The following is a 15,948-nucleotide window of genomic DNA, read 5'->3' on the forward strand; positions in this document are numbered from 1 at the left end:
AGCATTTGGTGGACGTAAATCTGTATTCAGGCACTCTATGCTAAATGCTTGGTGAGCCGTGCTGTGAGCAGGAACAGGACTGAGTGGCACTCGGACAAAGGGGTTCTGTGTCAGGGCAAGTGGCTGCACTTGTATGTCAAAGACTGGTACCTGTAGTCCCAAGAATGGCCCTCAAAAGGTGTGACTCCACATTGTGGATGAGCAGCTACAACACTCCTAAGGCCAAAACTACAAAGCAGATCCCCTCTTCTACTGCACTTCCTAGTTCAACTACTGAGTATGAAACAAGTCAACAGTTGGGGAACAGTGACTGGAAGGTATTTTACGTGCCACTGCCATTTCTTTTCTCTAGATATTTATACATGATGGATACCAAATTAGACAAAGTTATAAGACAACATGCTTTTCCCCAGAATACCTCATAATGGTACGGAAGGCTTCTTCTTCTACACCACAGTCTGGGTCTGAGAGGCGGCTGATAATATCCGGAAGCAAGTTGTAGATGGCATTACCCTGCACGAGGCACACAAAATGATCACATGGCATCATATATATAGTAGCCCAATGTCTGTGACTAACGCTGAAATGCTGGCTATTCTCTCTGGGTGGCGCTGTTGCCTCCCACTGTGGCGCTTGGCTGACTTCTGCACTGCTCAGCAGGGATGCTGCATGGGAGCAAGCGATGCAAGCAGCCTTTTGGGGTCTGCGCTCCCCATGCTACATGGGGAGCACAGACCCCAAACAACCGCTTGCTCCCGCGTGGCAGCCTGGCTGAGTGGCGCAGAAGTCAGCCAAGTGCCACAGCGGGAGGCAACAGTGTCGCCCAGAGCGAACAGCCAGGGGGCAGGGCCTGGACAAGCGTGTGTCTCTGACATCAGGAAAGAGCGCCAGATTCAAAAGGAGGAAAGCGGAGCAGACACAGAGGATGGGGAGGAGACAGAGGAGAACAGAGGCGATGGCGGACAGCGAGAGAGAGAGAGAGAGAGATGCAGCAGGAGGAGGAGAGAAACACAGAGTGAGAGGCGGGAGGGGGAGAAGAGAGAGGGAGATAGAGGCAGAAGGTGGAGGAGAGCTGGGGGGGGGGGGAGGGAGGCAGTAGGAGGAGAGATTGGCCGGAGGCTCAGGAGAGAAGACCGATATGGAGGAGAGACCTGAAAATCCCGTTTTATGACGGGCTAATTGGCTAGTATACTAATAAAGGGGAAAAAAAGGTACAGTTTGGACCAAGCTAGAGAACAGTTTTCCAATTAAATAGCCCTTCACCAGTCCCAGTGATTTTTTGCCTGGTTTATGACTATCAGCTTCAGGAGATGGTTCCAAGCGCACACAACTCCGTATGTACAGTGCAGTAGCTCTCAGAGGATGAATGCTGGCAGCACGATCCCTTCAGTGGTGAGCAAAGCTGCACAGATGTGAACTTAAGGGGTGGACTACTGGAGCCCTGTATGCTATCCCCTGTATGTGTGGTTGGCAGAAGTCCGATGTGAATGACAGCCACCAAGGTTGCTTAAGAATCAAAGGCTAGATGCTGGAGCATACAAGGAATATGGTTGAAGGAGATGGAAAAAAAATCACAAGGAAGAGCACGGGCAGAGATGAAGCACCAGGCTGGTGGTAGCAGTTACATGTTATGGTGACAAAGGCTCTAAGGGTACATCTCGATTACATGCTTCTGCTGACAGAAGCATGTAAAATAGGCTACCCAACATAGTCAGTGAAGCTGGGGTTTAAATATCCTGGCTTCATTAAAATAACAACAGCCGCTGCGCTGTGCCGGCTCAGCTGATCGTCGGCACAGCGCGCGAGTCAAGACACGGATCGGTCGACAGGGAAGCCTTTGTCGACCGCTGCTGTAAACCTTGTTTCACGAGGCATAAGGGAGCAGTCAACAAAGGCTTCCCTTGTCGACTGATCTGCATCTTGACTCATGCACTGTGCCAACGATCAGCAGAGCCGGCACAGTGCAGCAGCCGTTTTTATTTTAATGAAGCTGGGGATATTTAAATCCCTACTGCATTGACTATGTTGGGTAGCCTATTTTACATGCCTCTGTCGGCAGAGGCATGCAATCTAGACGTACCCTAAGATTCAGCAATTCCAAGGCCAGAAAAGACCATTGTGATCATCCAAGTCTGACCTTCTGTAGAACACAGGCCCTGCAAAGTCAACATACTCTGCTGTGGATGGAGTCACTTTCAACAATATCAGGATTGATACAAGGATGTTCTGTGTGTGTCTCCTTCTGGATTCATCCACAGTCAAAGAACAAGAGGGAATCCAGAACAGACACTGTCTTCTTGACCTTGTGCATGACAGCTTGGAAACCAACAGCCTTTTCAAGAGCGTCTAGCTCTTGGCTTAGATCCTCACAATCGCCTCTCCATCTCCACACCTCCTCAACAGAATCCTCCCTAGAGCCCCTTACCGTCCCTCACCTTACTGGAAAGTTCGCTGAAAAAATTCCGAGCAAGACCCACAATTTCCTCTTCAGGGTCAATGAGCAGAGCTGCCATCTCGCTCACTTGCCCCTTGACTTTCACCATATCTTTGAGAATCAGGTGCGTCATCACCAGCCCAGCTGTCTGCCTGACACCTTGACAGGGGTCCCGCAGCCTAAGAGAAACAGATTAATTCACACAGGGAGCCAATAGGTCATTTAGCTCTGAGCCAACTTTGAGATCTTTCAGACCTCCCTTCCACAACCTGAGCTCTTAAAATTCCCTAATCTGCACAGATGTCCATTCCATTTCCTCAAACTTGGGTTACTACAGCTCCCTCACCCTCCTATAAATTCCCATTCAGTTCTCTAAACTCTCCACTTTCCGAGATGAGAGGCTTTACCTGGCATACAGATGGGGGGTCCAAGGCTCTACCAGATTGGGGAAGCGGATAGCTAGGTCTCCTGCTGCAATCATGAGGTTTGATCTCACACCTGAGAGGGTGGATTTCTCCATCATGGTGAACAGGAGGCGCAAGTGAGACTCACAGAACTGGGCACTGAGGAAACCAAGACAACAAAAGCAAAAATCAGATTAAGTGGTCCAGTGAGAACAGAGCCAAGGGAACTGTCATTCTCTTCTCTCCAGAGAAGGGTGCTATAACATGTGGACAAAGTCAGTTGTGACAGCTATTGCTCTAGTAGATTAGGCTGGGAAGAAGAGAGGATTATGGCCATAAGACTAGCTCTTACCTGATCATGCAGAGTTTACCAAGGGCCAGTGCTGCAGCAGCTGAGAGTGCTGGATCATTGTAGATCCCTGGATTATTGCAGATCTTCAGCACCAGCGGAACAAAGGCAGAGAGCAACTGTTTCCCTGTACAGTGGGGGGAAACACTGTCAGATCTCAGAGAGCAGTCTCCAAAACGTACCTTATTTCAGGAGATCACTTAAATCACAAATTACGTTAGGAGTCCCCACAGATTTGGTGTCCTTACCTTTATAACTGGACAAGTGCCACCCAAAATTGAGAATCACAAAACTGATGTTCTAAGAAATCCACATGAAAAGGAAGTTTCCATAGCATTTTAAGTTTCCAGAAGGAATATATGTGCTTCCTTCTGGTTCTCACACTGTCTGCTCTTTAGGGCATGGCAGATAAAAAGGAATGGTCTGGAGGACAGTCCAATGGAGTGGGCGGAGGGGGGGGGGGGGGGGAGACACGCGCGCCCGCACACTCACCATCCAGCAGCTCTGTCTCACAGATACTGCGAATGAGTTCTGCCTCAGTGTCATCAGCAGAGGCACCAACTAGGCCCAGATCCTCCTCCATAGTAGTCTCATTCTCAATGTTCTGTGAAGAGGAAAGAAGTTACTGAACAGAAGTTACAGAAAAAAAGTTTGCATCTTACTAGTATCTTCCATCTAGGTTCAACTCCTTTCTGCCCTCTAGTTTGAATGGAATTAGAATACCAGGCCTGAGATCTGTCAGTTTGTATTTCCATGGCATGGCAACATCGATGAGATTTAAAGCAACAAGTCCATGCTACTTCTGATCAGCCAAGACTAATTGGCAATAGCCAGCAGGAGGGCCTGATTTAACATCTATAAACAACAACGACTATGCAAATCCAAAAAGCCAGTTAGTTCCTCATCAGCCAAAGCAGCTTACAAAAATGAGTCTACCTGGTCTTGCTTTATATGGAAGACACACTTTACCACTTCCTCCAAATGGTACTCTGGATTAAACACTCCTGGAGAAGCATCAGTGTTACTTGACATGATGATAAACTACAGGTTGAACCTCTCTAGTCCAGCACACTCTGGTTTGGAAACATCCATGATCCAGCATGATTTTAGTTAGCTGGATGTCTGCTCATCATGGGCGTGCCCAAGTTTCCTGCGATCCCATAAAGTTTGTTGGCAGCAACCAGTCCTGGCTCTCAATGTTCTGTGCTGTTATTTAGCGCTAGTTGGTAATGCTGCTAGACAAGAATGACCTCCTATGGCTCAGCAAATTCTCTGGTTCAACACCAGTCAGGTCCTGAGAGTGCTAGACTGGAGAGGTACAGACAGTATAAACAGGGTACGTGAGGGATGAAGAAAAGAATTTTCTGGCACAGCATAGTGAAGGCTTCTGAAGGGGGGGGGGGGGGGCGGCTGTGGCAATAATAAGAACCGTTTTTGTTATACCACCATTTTAATATAGCTTGCTTAAGAAAACTACTGTTACATGTATAATTCCACAGGCTGTTCCATAGACACAAAAATCCCTCAACCTCAGAGAGGTTCTAGAAACTCTCTTTCAACCTTAGGCACCTCTTCCACTACTTAATCTTGATCAGACAAGGCACATGCAGAAGACCTCTACCACTCAAGTATACAGGCTGTACCTCCCTTAACTGGGACTCCCTGGTCCAGCGACGACCACAGATGTTCCTGGACCACAGAGCCCAGGAACAGGGAGATCTGGCAGCAGGGCAGGAGTGCTGTAGGGGCCACTAGTGACTCAGTCAGGAGCCCTGTGTGTGTGGGGGGGGGGGGGGGGATGGTGGAGGGGAACAATAGGCAGCATAGGGGAGAGTTCTGGCCCCAGCAGCGCTCCCTGGTCACACAGCTCTAGCCTAGCAGCAGCTGTAGAGCTCTGACCCCAGCAGCAGCCAGGGAGCTCTGGCCTGGGTCACGGAACTCCAGCCTCATCCCTCTGTCCCAGGCCCAGATCCAGGAGGCTGCAGAGCTCTGCCCAGGTTGTGCAACTCTGACCATGGTTGGTGCTCCAGCCCTGGCAGTAGCATGGCTGGGGGCATCTAGAGAGCCCCAGGAGGAGAGGCAGGGCTCGGCCAGCAGCAGAGGCAGGCTGGAGCCCTCAGCACGGGCCATGAGGGGAGGGACCTTTAAGGGTCTAGCAAAGCCCTTGTTTGGGACCAGTCAAGTCCCAAGGGTGCCGGACCAGTGAGGTCCAACCCGTATTGCACAAGGAGAACGCATAAAAGCCAAAAGACCAAAATGTGCTGGGGAGAGCAAGTGACAGGTATTACATAGGCACAAGAAGAGAACGGGGGAGCATGGTCAGAACATAGGGGTTTATTCTCCTCTCCCTCTCCCCACAAAGGCATAATGGGATCTTTAGTGAATGTAAGAGGTCTCTGCTTCACTGCCAAGCTTAAGAGATAATCAAATCACTGAACTAGAGGACGTCATTCAATCATCACTTGGAACAAAATTTGCTGACATACTAAAAATCAGAATTTTTGACAATAACCTATTCAGAGAGAATATATTTTTGTTTCAGTTTATTATAACTCAGTTCAAGGACTAGCTCATTCAAAGTTAAGTCAATGGGAGTTGAAAAGATAGGAAACCATGTTTTTCTCTTTCAGAAAATGATTGAGAATTAGGTGAGATGAGATCTACCAATTTTAAAATCTTAGAATATGGTGAGCAGAAACAGTTACCTCCATTCACCAACAGATAATATTTCATTTGTTTACTCAATTACATTTAAATGCTAATCTTTTAATAATCTTTCTCCCAATAAAGTTTTGTATATGTATCTAGCATAAAGTAGATTTAACAGAAAAATAATTTACAATGTTATTTTTGTGCAATTAAATATGAATTTCCAGTCAAACAGAGCATGACACAAATCATAAAAAAAGTAAATAACTGAAATCACCATATTTTAAACATATCCTCTTAGGTAGAAAAAAGAAGCACTACATGCAGTGCAGACATTATATCAACATGTTGTAATCATTACCAACTGCCAATGATAATTAGCCCTCTATGAAAATTAAAAAGTTCATATAACTACTGACTTCAGTCTTGTTTTGTAATCCAAGGTTTCCCACTTGCTGGTTTAAAGTGTTTTGAATCAGGGATTTAAAATCAATCCATGCCGGTTTTGCAAACCACTCCTTACAGAACAGTTCTCCCTAAGCACTTGCTGGGGCAGTCACTAACAAGGAATGGTCTACACATGAAGGAGCTCAATTCTCACCTTGGCATTCTGCTCCTTGATGCTGTTGCCAACATGCTTCTTGGCCTCCTGTTCCTCCCCAAGAACACGGCGCCTACGGAGCTCTGCACTCACTGCCCGCTCCAGATGCACAACCTGCTGTAGGGCCACATTTCCCATGAGGGAAATCAGGTGTGTCAGCAGGAAGGTAGGGAGCATTTTGGTACTGCCATGGACACTGCTCGGAGAAGTCCCTGCTTCTGACGGAAGGAAAGGAGGGAGTCAACATTCACAGAACTTCCAATTCATCAGCGAGTCTCAATGACTCTACAGCTCTTTGGATATCCTTCTCACTGCACCCTCAGCCCCTTCTAATCTAGCTTCTTCCAGAGCCACTTCATCTACCTATCCCAGGGATAGCCAGTTACAATGCTGCAGGCTACGGGTGCAGATCTTCTCCCCCCTTCTCTGCCCTCACCTGTTGCCACCCCTGGTGGCTCCTGAAGCTTCTCCAGAGCCTGCTGGATACAACACCGCAGGATTTGGGCACATATCTCCTCAGGCCCTTCTGCCAACTGGTAAGTGAGGGTCACTGCTGTCTCCGTGAAGGGGATCCAGAGTGTGCTTGGCTGGGCAAAGCCTAGTGAGTAGAAAGAGAATCACGTTAGACAGGTCAGATGTACCAAGGCCTATCCCTCTTCCCTGAAGCTTTTCTGACCTTACCTTTGGTCACAGCCTCACTCAGACATCCAAACAGCAGGTGTGTCTGTGGCAGTCGAAAGGGAGCAAGGTTCTTTCCCTCAGCTGGCTGCAGAAAGAACCCCAGACAGATGGATAACCATGAGCTCACCAATAACCTCCTCCTCCCTGCAATGTTGCTCAGGGGCTCAATGCTTTTGATACACATCCTACTAGATACAAAATGTGTTATACTTATGCTAGAGCCATCCTGAATGTTTTTGAGGAGCAATACTAGAGTCACTCAAGACCCCAAACAATGCAGACCAGAAAAGGGGCAGAAACCACTTTCAAGGTACAATGGTGACTCTGCATCATGCAGAAAGATTGTAGTTTTAGGCCAACAAAGGAAGCTTCAAAGACAAGATGGGCAATCCTACTGTTTCAGCTTGTGCTGGCAGTTATTACCTTGGAGTGTCATTTGATACTGCTTTCCTATCAGGTGAACAAGGGTACAAGACATGGAAATAGTGAAAATATTATAATGCTATTATATTAATCAATAGAATGCTTTCACCTGAGTACTGTGACCAGTCCAGGTCACCTTATTAAAAGGTGATCGTATACCCTTGCCATTTTGTGAGCTTAAGAGAAGCAGTTTTCACGAACAGCAACACAGAAGCTGGGCAAGTGAAGCCAAATGCCCATTCTGTATGTATGGAACCTGGAGCTGAAGAAGCAGGGGAAGAGGAGTTACTGCTGGGCTGGAAGTCTGACATACTTGGACAACCAAGTATGACCAGAATAGCGTGGGCACATCTGAACTACCTAGATGTTTGGGCTGAACAAACATAAGCATATTGTTTGGGGTGTGGAAACTAAGAAAATCGTCTTCCAAAGGTGGGAAATGGAGGCACAGTTAGCTACAATACTATCCCTACAGTCACAATCCAGGTCTGGAGTATCAATGAGAGAGGAAAGGAAGGGTTACTAGCAGCATTCAACCATCTGCAGCACTAGTTCCTTCCATAAAGCTGAGATACCAAGAGAAAGCTGTGCACTGTGGTGCAGAAATAGTCAGCTGTGGCTGCGAGGCTAGAGTGAGGAAAGTCTGGCATGACATTGAATTTCTCAAGGCTTTGTTTGTGGCCTAGGTAACCCAGTCAGTCAGTAACCAGAGCAGAGGATACTATATAGCAGAAAGTAGAAAAATTAAATATTTCTATTCACTCTTCAAGGTAGGAGCAAGCCAACATTCAGATAAGCTTTTAAAATATGTTGCTTTAATTTATTGCTGCACTATATTGAAGCCAAAGGATCAGACATTTTTCTATAGCTTGTTTCTGAATACTAGTTCTAAAAGATTAAACACTCCTCTCTGCCAAGAGCTTAAGTTGGGATAAGGGTCTTATATTTCAGGGCATAGGTCAGCTTGTAAATGGAGGTAGAGGAAACAGCCTTCCCCATGGATAGATCATTTCTCTAAATGAACATTGCTTACTTGTCACTGGAGTTCAAGGTGACTATATATTCATACTTATGAGTAATATGGTCACTGCCATGTGACCCATCAGATCCAAAGTGAAAGTTAATATCTTGGTTTGAGAACTACAAATATTCAGAAATCTTTCCTTCAAAAGGAAAACCCTTCAGTGTTAAATTCTTACAGCTCCCATAAAAGATGATTTTCTGAGTTGGACAGAGACTAGATTTCTTGATATTTATAAGTAGTGTTAAATCTGTAAGAAGAGAAGAAGTTTTAAACTGAATAAGAGTCAACAGCTCTTCACGCAAAGCTTACTGTACCAGCCAAACTGCTGAATGTATGGGGCAGCAAAGATATACAAAGTGCCTTTCAAAGGTGTTGGTAAGGACCATTAGGGCCATAGAGAAAGAACAGGGAAGGACCTCATATGGCAGAATTTAGCCCCACAACAGAATAGAGGTATTTCTGAAGAGTGAGCTGAACAGAAATATGTATCCTAGAGTGCTTTAAAACAACCTATGCTTGAGAGAGGTAATGATGGAGGCTGAAGTTTTGGAACCGAAACTTCCAGGTGAATATCTTCAGCTTCCTATTGAAAACTGAACAAATAGCTCCATCATTTTTCTGCACTTATCACTAACAGTACCTGAACTTCTGACAGAAGAACTCTGAGACAGTTCCCTGAAAAGGGGAAGGTTGGAAGAATTGAAAGGAAATAAGCGTTTTGAACTGTACTGTATAATCCTTTCCTACTATTTCTAGCATCCATTTGTCCAATGAAGTAAGTCTGCAATTGCTTGCAAAAAGGTCTCGACAGTCTCCAAACAAAATTCCTTTTTACCCTTTGTTAGTTGGTCCTAAAATCCCTAACCTCATATCTACAACTATTGTATTATTCAAAGAAGATGAGAAAGCAGATTGCTTCAACTTCAGCCTGGTCCTAGGACTTCATTTGTTGAGATTGAGAAGTAGAAAGCTGGTGTTGGTGATGTTTTTATTTGATTTCATATTAAATAACAAGGAGCAATGCTTATGATAACTACATTGGATTTTACCAGGGATAAGAGCACTGTGGGGGAGGGAGTAGCAAAGATGATAAATCAAAGGCAAGATCTGTCTGGTGACCCAGGAGAGTCTTAGGAAAAGGAGGAGACAAATAAGAGAGACTGCTCTGGGGGAAAAAAAAACCTCAAAGTATCCTCTCAAATCCCCTTCTCAAGAACAGGCAGTTTAGATCTTGCAACCATTTAAGTCCTTTTCTTCCCCTCCCCAAGCAAAATCTCACTCATACCAGATGAATGATCAGGCACAGCACACTGAAGTGTCCTCTTTGGATCCAACTTTAGTGTTGGGGTCAATAAAAACATGTCACTGGATCTGGGGAAAGGCCCTGTCTGCAGTATTTGAATGCGGATTGTAGAACCACCTCTGCTCTTATAAACCACAACTATAGAAAACAGATTAGAATTTTAAGGATCCAACACATCTGATCCACAGGATTGGTCACTGCTAACACTGAACATTTTCTACCTTGCCTCCTTCTTTGGAATCAAAATTCGTTAGAACCAACAACTTTAATATAGCGTCCCCAGCTGCAAACTGAACAGATGGTGCCTTGGCAGCTTTCATAGAAGGGTCTGTACCACAGTTTCTCCACACAGGCGGCACCTCCTCTTGGCTGCTCTGAGGAATAGCTCTCTTCAAGGTCCAACGCCTCCCATTGCTCCCTCAACCATTGTCCTCTCACTCTAGGGCCTGCAGCTTTCTCTTTGTGACATAGCTTCCTCAGCCAGCCAAGCACTGTGGGATTTCCCCTTCATGACTAGTTTCATGGGACCTGCTGTCCAAGTACTGCCATGCGGTCAGTGGCTGGTAGGGGAATCCAGTCATGCTCACTACTCTGAGTTCCAGACCAGGAACCCTATAACATGCAGCCAATTTTTGCTCAGTCCCCAATCCTGCAGCTCTCTTCCTGTCCTACTTCCTACCCACTTCCCAAAGGTTCTCTTTTCTGGGTACATCCTTCCCTTGAGACCAGGATCTCAAGGTTCTACTCTTCCCCTGGATTCCCTCAATCCCCTTCTAATGGGAAGAGTGATTGCAGACTTCTTCACTGCCTTCATTTCTATTGCCAGCTTCCCGACACCAGCCCAGCTGGGCTTCATCTGCCAATCAGGGGTTGCTTCTCCAACTTAAGCCCCTTATTTGTGGTCTAATACCACTAATGGGCCCTTTCTTAGCTTCCTCATCCCTGAAAGAGTTCAGGGATGGTGTGGATTTGAAAGTCCTACCACAAGTCAATGAAGCAGCTCCAGAATGTGGAACTAACAAATTTGGACAAGGACCCCTAATACTACTTAGGCACATTAGCCTTACCTGTGCCAGCACAGACCCTTTAAAACTTGGGATCTGAAAACATCCCAGCCAAAACCAGAAAGTTTATCAGTTGCACCTACAGTAAGTTCTGCTTCTCCTTATATGCTCTACACATGAAGATCCAACAGACTGAACATCCAGAAGAGTGGCTTTCCTGGATGCACTTAAGGCATTTCATGGGGTCACAGAGTCCTTTAGGCAGGAAGCAAAATCCCTTGAAGCCTGCTTATATTCAGATCTGCCATCCCATAGAACCAAACCTAAAAAAAGGTCAAACTACTCTAACACTGTAGCTGAGAAGGCACCAAGGTAGGAAAGAATCCTGGATCCAAAGGACTGGAGCAATTCACTTCCATCTCGTGCTTGCAGTTGGGAGGAAAGGAGATGAGGGAAGGTACACTGATCCTTTATATATCCTTCAACTCAGAAAGCCCACAGACACTAAGGAGATGGGCAGGAGGAAGTGCAATGTGGGCTGCAATAGTCAGTCACCTGGGTCAGTGCATTATCCACAAAGTAGGAATTATATAGAGCCACATGAAGATCCAGATTTATCCTGCTAGTGCATAAACGTCTCCTCACTTCAAGTCCACAGACCCATACTATATTTCTTTATTGGCCAATGGCAAGGCTAACCATATTCTTTTTCTGCCTATCCCAGTGTCTGAATGAGCTCTTGTAAAGGACAGCCCTAATTCACAATTCCAGGGAATTAGCTTTTCTTTTTTCAAGCATTTGTTTTCAAAGGCCTAGCAGCCAGTCTGAGCCTGTTAGGTCTGAATGCAAAATAAGGGCTTAGGTCAGGGGGGTAGATTCCACACGACAGAATATCCGTGGACTTGATGTTAGACTGACTGGATCCGAAAAAAGAAAATCAAGGCCTCCTTTCCGTCAGCAGAGGGAGTTTAATGGTATTGAAACCCTTTCTAAATCTTCATGGATGTGGTTGGCCATGTCTGACACGGTCTCTCCCATTGCATCACCTTCTCCAGCAATGGTACTAGATAGCATTCTGGGAGACAATACTGGTCTGGAGAGCAAAAAGCTTTGTTGTGTCCCAATTCTTGAGACTATGGCTGTAGACAACTAGAAGTGCAAGGATCACTTCTCACCTGCTAGGTTTTTTGGGGATTGAACCAATTAGACTATTCAACCTTCCTTTTACATGTAAAGTTTAAATGTAATTCTTCCACCAATATAAACAAAACCTCCAAACCTGATGCTACGAGAGTTTAGGGAACATGGTTTAACAGAAAAGACTCTCCAGTTGGCCAAGCTGACATGCATCATAATCGGGGCTTGCCAAACGGCAGCGAGCCCCACTCGCCAGCCGTGCAGTTCTGTGAGCTGCGCATGCGCAGATCATGCGATGCCAACTTGTAATTTACTCACCATGGGCGAGTAGATTACATGATTTGTTGAGCCCTGATCATAATTGTCACTCTGGAAGTTCATGGATGGGAAAATCTATTGACCTAGTTTTCCCAAATGAAGTTAGCCTTGCCAGTGATGGACAGAAATGGTTCCATTTACATCTTCTAGTCTACACTGTGGATGGGTGGACCTAGACTTGATAAATACCTATTTTCCTATTTTTTAGCTGCTCAGGATAGAGGATTTAACAACGGCAGTTCAAAGAAATGCCCAACATTTGGGGGAGCTCACATGCCTTACCTTGTTGCTATTGGCAAGCTTGGAGATGGCATTGCACACTTCTTGGGCGAGGCGATAGTCTTCAATTACCTTCTCATCTAGCCCAGTCTTCACCAGAACATCCAGGTTACTACCCACAATCTCTGGCTTTCCCCTGAGTGGCAGTGGTTAGGGGGAAAATGCACATGATTAGGTAGGATTGTTCTGAAATCTTACATGAAATATGCGAAGACGGCCGAAGAGGGACATGAGCCTGAAGAAACAGCTGCCAACTGATCCCTGACTCAGGTGAAAGGCAGTCAACCAAATTCTAGAGAGGTGGATGTTGCACATGCTTTGGTGGGGGAGGAGGCAGCAGCAATTACAAACAAGATAAACCAGACAATACATCACTAAAACTGGCAACATTGTTTCAGCTATTCTCCCCAGGGCTCAAGAGCAGAAAAGACTTTTTTGGTAAGGAAGGGGGAAGAGGCAGCAACTGACATTCTTGCAGCAGGAGCAGAACAGAGTCCAGCAGCTAAGGGTAGTTCTGCTCCCTCCTCCCCTCCAAAAATGGGTCAGTTTGCTTTGCAAATGCTGCTGAAAGTATGATAGGTCTGTGCAGCAGTAATATATGATCTGGCTGCAACCCCTGGGATGGAAGATGTATTTACCTGGGCCATACTGGGGAGACTCCCATCTCTAATATCAAGAGTGCTGGAAACACCCATCAGGTGCCTCACTGACTGTTACAGTAGTAGATGTGGGAACTAATGGGGGCAGGTATGTGGTCTCAAGGGTCACTGGATTGGGAGATAAGGAACTGAAACCCTCATGTCCCAGAAAACAAAGCCATCCCCTACTCTGACCAAAGTGGGCAAGGAAACAACTACTCTGCAATCCCAAAGTCTTCAAATACCCCTATATTCAGTAACTTCTCCTCTATACAATGGAACTAATAAACTAGGTACCCAGAACTGTAATAAAACATGAAAAAGGTGAGGTAGCTTAGCTCAGAACACGGAATTTAGTAGCATGCTAACAACCTAGAGAAACTGGGGTTACTGGGACCCAGTATTTCTATATGCAATTCATTTCTGAATCTCTGCAGAAATCAGGGACCACAGAATCTAGAGCAAGAAACTGCAGCCCACCGAGGCCTTGTACCTAATTAACTCTGGGAAGACTCCCTGCTTTCATAGGGTCAATAAGGATACAAAGATCTGATCTATGGCCTCACCGTGCCATCATCCCCAGCAGCATGACAGCAGCACAGCGCTCCAGTGACGACCGCTGCGCTTTCTCTGTGAACTGCTCCCAGAGCAGGTGGACCACAGATGGCTTTATTTCATCTTTCTGCACAAACTCCGAGATCTGGAGAGAGAGAGGAAATCATTAACTAGGGATGCACGAACACAGTGTGGGATGTTTCACACCATCACGAGATCTTATTGGGATGGCTAGATGACAGATGTGACAGGGTATATACACCCTACACCTGGCAACAGGGGAGCTTCCCAGAGGACAATGGTCTGAAGGCCTCTCTCTCTGAGGGCCAGAGTCTGATGCATACCAAGAGGAAATTACTCATGTATTTCTTGTTAACGGAGCTTATTTGTGTTCATTCCACTTACATCTTGTTCATGGACTGCCCAGGAAGAAGAGACTTTAAAGAAGCTTGGCCAGAAGGCCAAAGTAGAAGCAGGTCAGAACACAGGCAGAGCAACCCTGGGAGAAAGCTACTATGCCAAGGTCAGTCACAAGGACACACCAGCAGCAAGTCAAAAAGCAGGACAAAAAGCTCAAAATCTTGGACAGAATCAAGATACATGGTGGGACTAGTACTTACTATTTCCTCCAAGCACTGAATGGTCCCTAGAGATGCATCTACCATGAGAAGGGAAAAAGACTGCACCAGGCTTTGGGCCCTGGCCCTGTATAGGAGATAAACAGACAAAAAGGCAATTTATATGCAACTACTTCCCAGAACCAGATGCCAAATAGAGCAATCCAGTCCCTGAAATGAGGCATGCATGCAGCCCCTTCCCCTAGTAGGCTCTTCAAACAAACATGTTGAAATAAGGGACCAAAAGTTGCTCACATGAAAGCTGTTCTCAGAACAGAGACTATAATCACAACAGTAAGGTTCAGAAAAAGCATCAGAAAGCATGCAGTGATTTCATGAGGCGGCAAAACCTCTTCTTTTAGTTCCCATGGGAATAGAAAGATGTCCAGCAGCACAGTGCATCCAGGGAGAGAGGTCACCAAGCATGTTTCCTCCTGGCCCCCAGCATTATTTAAGGGTCAGTAGTCATTAAGGAAAAGCATTCCTTAGTGACTCTGTGACCAAAAGCAGAACTGTATTCACAGATGATACAATAACGTAATCATCTTTGTACAAAGTAAGCCTTGTAAGGTATCATTTGAAAAATAAAACTGTTCAATAACATCATGATGAAATGTATGAAGCACTTTGTAAAGTTGTGAATGAGGTTCAAAACTACATAGCTGTACCCTGATCAAAGTAGTATGTAAATTTCAGCTTAATGCACATAAGCAGTAAGGGTCCTCAAGTGAGCAGATAAAAAGACGACAAAAGACAAAAGCAAATTTGCATTTCAGTAAATGCAATGAGAAGAAAAACCATGGGAGCTTCCTTTAATACCAGACCTTAATGTTACCTCTTTACTGTTTGAATAAATTTCATTTTGCGGGGTAACTGGACTATAAAAAGGGGGCAGAAAATGGCAAGCCCTTTCTTTCATCTGAGAAAACAAAGAAATCAAACTTTGACTTGGGGGGGAAGAAAAGGAGGGGGACCCTGACCTGAGAATTTGGTTAGCCAAGTTGGTGGTAACACATGGTAACGAACTTAACAATGCAAGAACAGCCATAATAGGTCAGACCAAAGGTCCATCCAGCCCAATATCCTGTCTGCCGAGAGAAGCCAATGCCAGGTGCCCCCGAGGGAATGAACAGAACAGGAAACCATCAAGTGATCCCTCCCCTGTCACCTATTCCCAGCTTCTGACAAACAGGCTAGGGGGACCCCATTCCTGCCCATCCTGGCTAATAGCCATTGAAGGACCTAACCTCCATTTACCCAGCTCTAATTCTCTTGCAACCATTTCTGACCTGAATACTTCATACCAGAACTCACTTAAAATCCTACTTTCTTTAATCTAAAATTCAAGCCAGTGTCTGGTAACTCCAGGTAAAGTAATGGACTTGAATACTGACCCTTTACAGGAGCAATGGACCTTTAATATCTGAACTGGCAGGGTGTGTCTAAACTACATGGCTCCGTCAATGGAGCCATGTAGATTAGGCTGATCAGCAAAGGGAAATGAAGCCGTGATTTAAGTAATCGCGGCTTCA

At 45.6% G+C, this 15,948-nt stretch overlaps 1 protein-coding gene across 5 annotated transcripts in view; it reads right to left on the reverse strand.

Moving 5' to 3' along the window:
• The window catches only part of NCAPD2 (non-SMC condensin I complex subunit D2), a 49,778-nt gene that overhangs the window by 9,069 nt on the left and 24,761 nt on the right, over positions 1–15,948 (reverse strand). For 4 of the 5 annotated variants that reach the window (XM_006124170.5, XM_075904258.2, XM_006124171.4 and 1 more), the window contains exons 16-26: positions 14,420–14,504; positions 13,811–13,944; positions 12,610–12,742; positions 7,119–7,203; positions 6,874–7,035; positions 6,438–6,655; positions 3,680–3,791; positions 3,191–3,314; positions 2,842–2,997; positions 2,436–2,613; positions 419–513 (exon numbers count right to left, since the gene is read on the reverse strand). In XM_006124170.5, coding sequence (XP_006124232.3) covers positions 419–513; positions 2,436–2,613; positions 2,842–2,997; positions 3,191–3,314; positions 3,680–3,791; positions 6,438–6,655; positions 6,874–7,035; positions 7,119–7,203; positions 12,610–12,742; positions 13,811–13,944; positions 14,420–14,504 — 1,482 coding nt within the window. The remainder of the gene's footprint in view (positions 1–418; positions 514–2,435; positions 2,614–2,841; positions 2,998–3,190; positions 3,315–3,679; positions 3,792–6,437; positions 6,656–6,873; positions 7,036–7,118; positions 7,204–12,609; positions 12,743–13,810; positions 13,945–14,419; positions 14,505–15,948) is intronic. The other variant, XM_075904251.2, reaches the window with a different exon arrangement.

Source organism: Pelodiscus sinensis, chromosome 1 (genome assembly GCF_052426305.1).
Source record: "Pelodiscus sinensis isolate ZL-2025 chromosome 1, ASM5242630v1, whole genome shotgun sequence".
Lineage (NCBI taxonomy): Eukaryota > Metazoa > Chordata > Testudines > Trionychidae > Pelodiscus > Pelodiscus sinensis.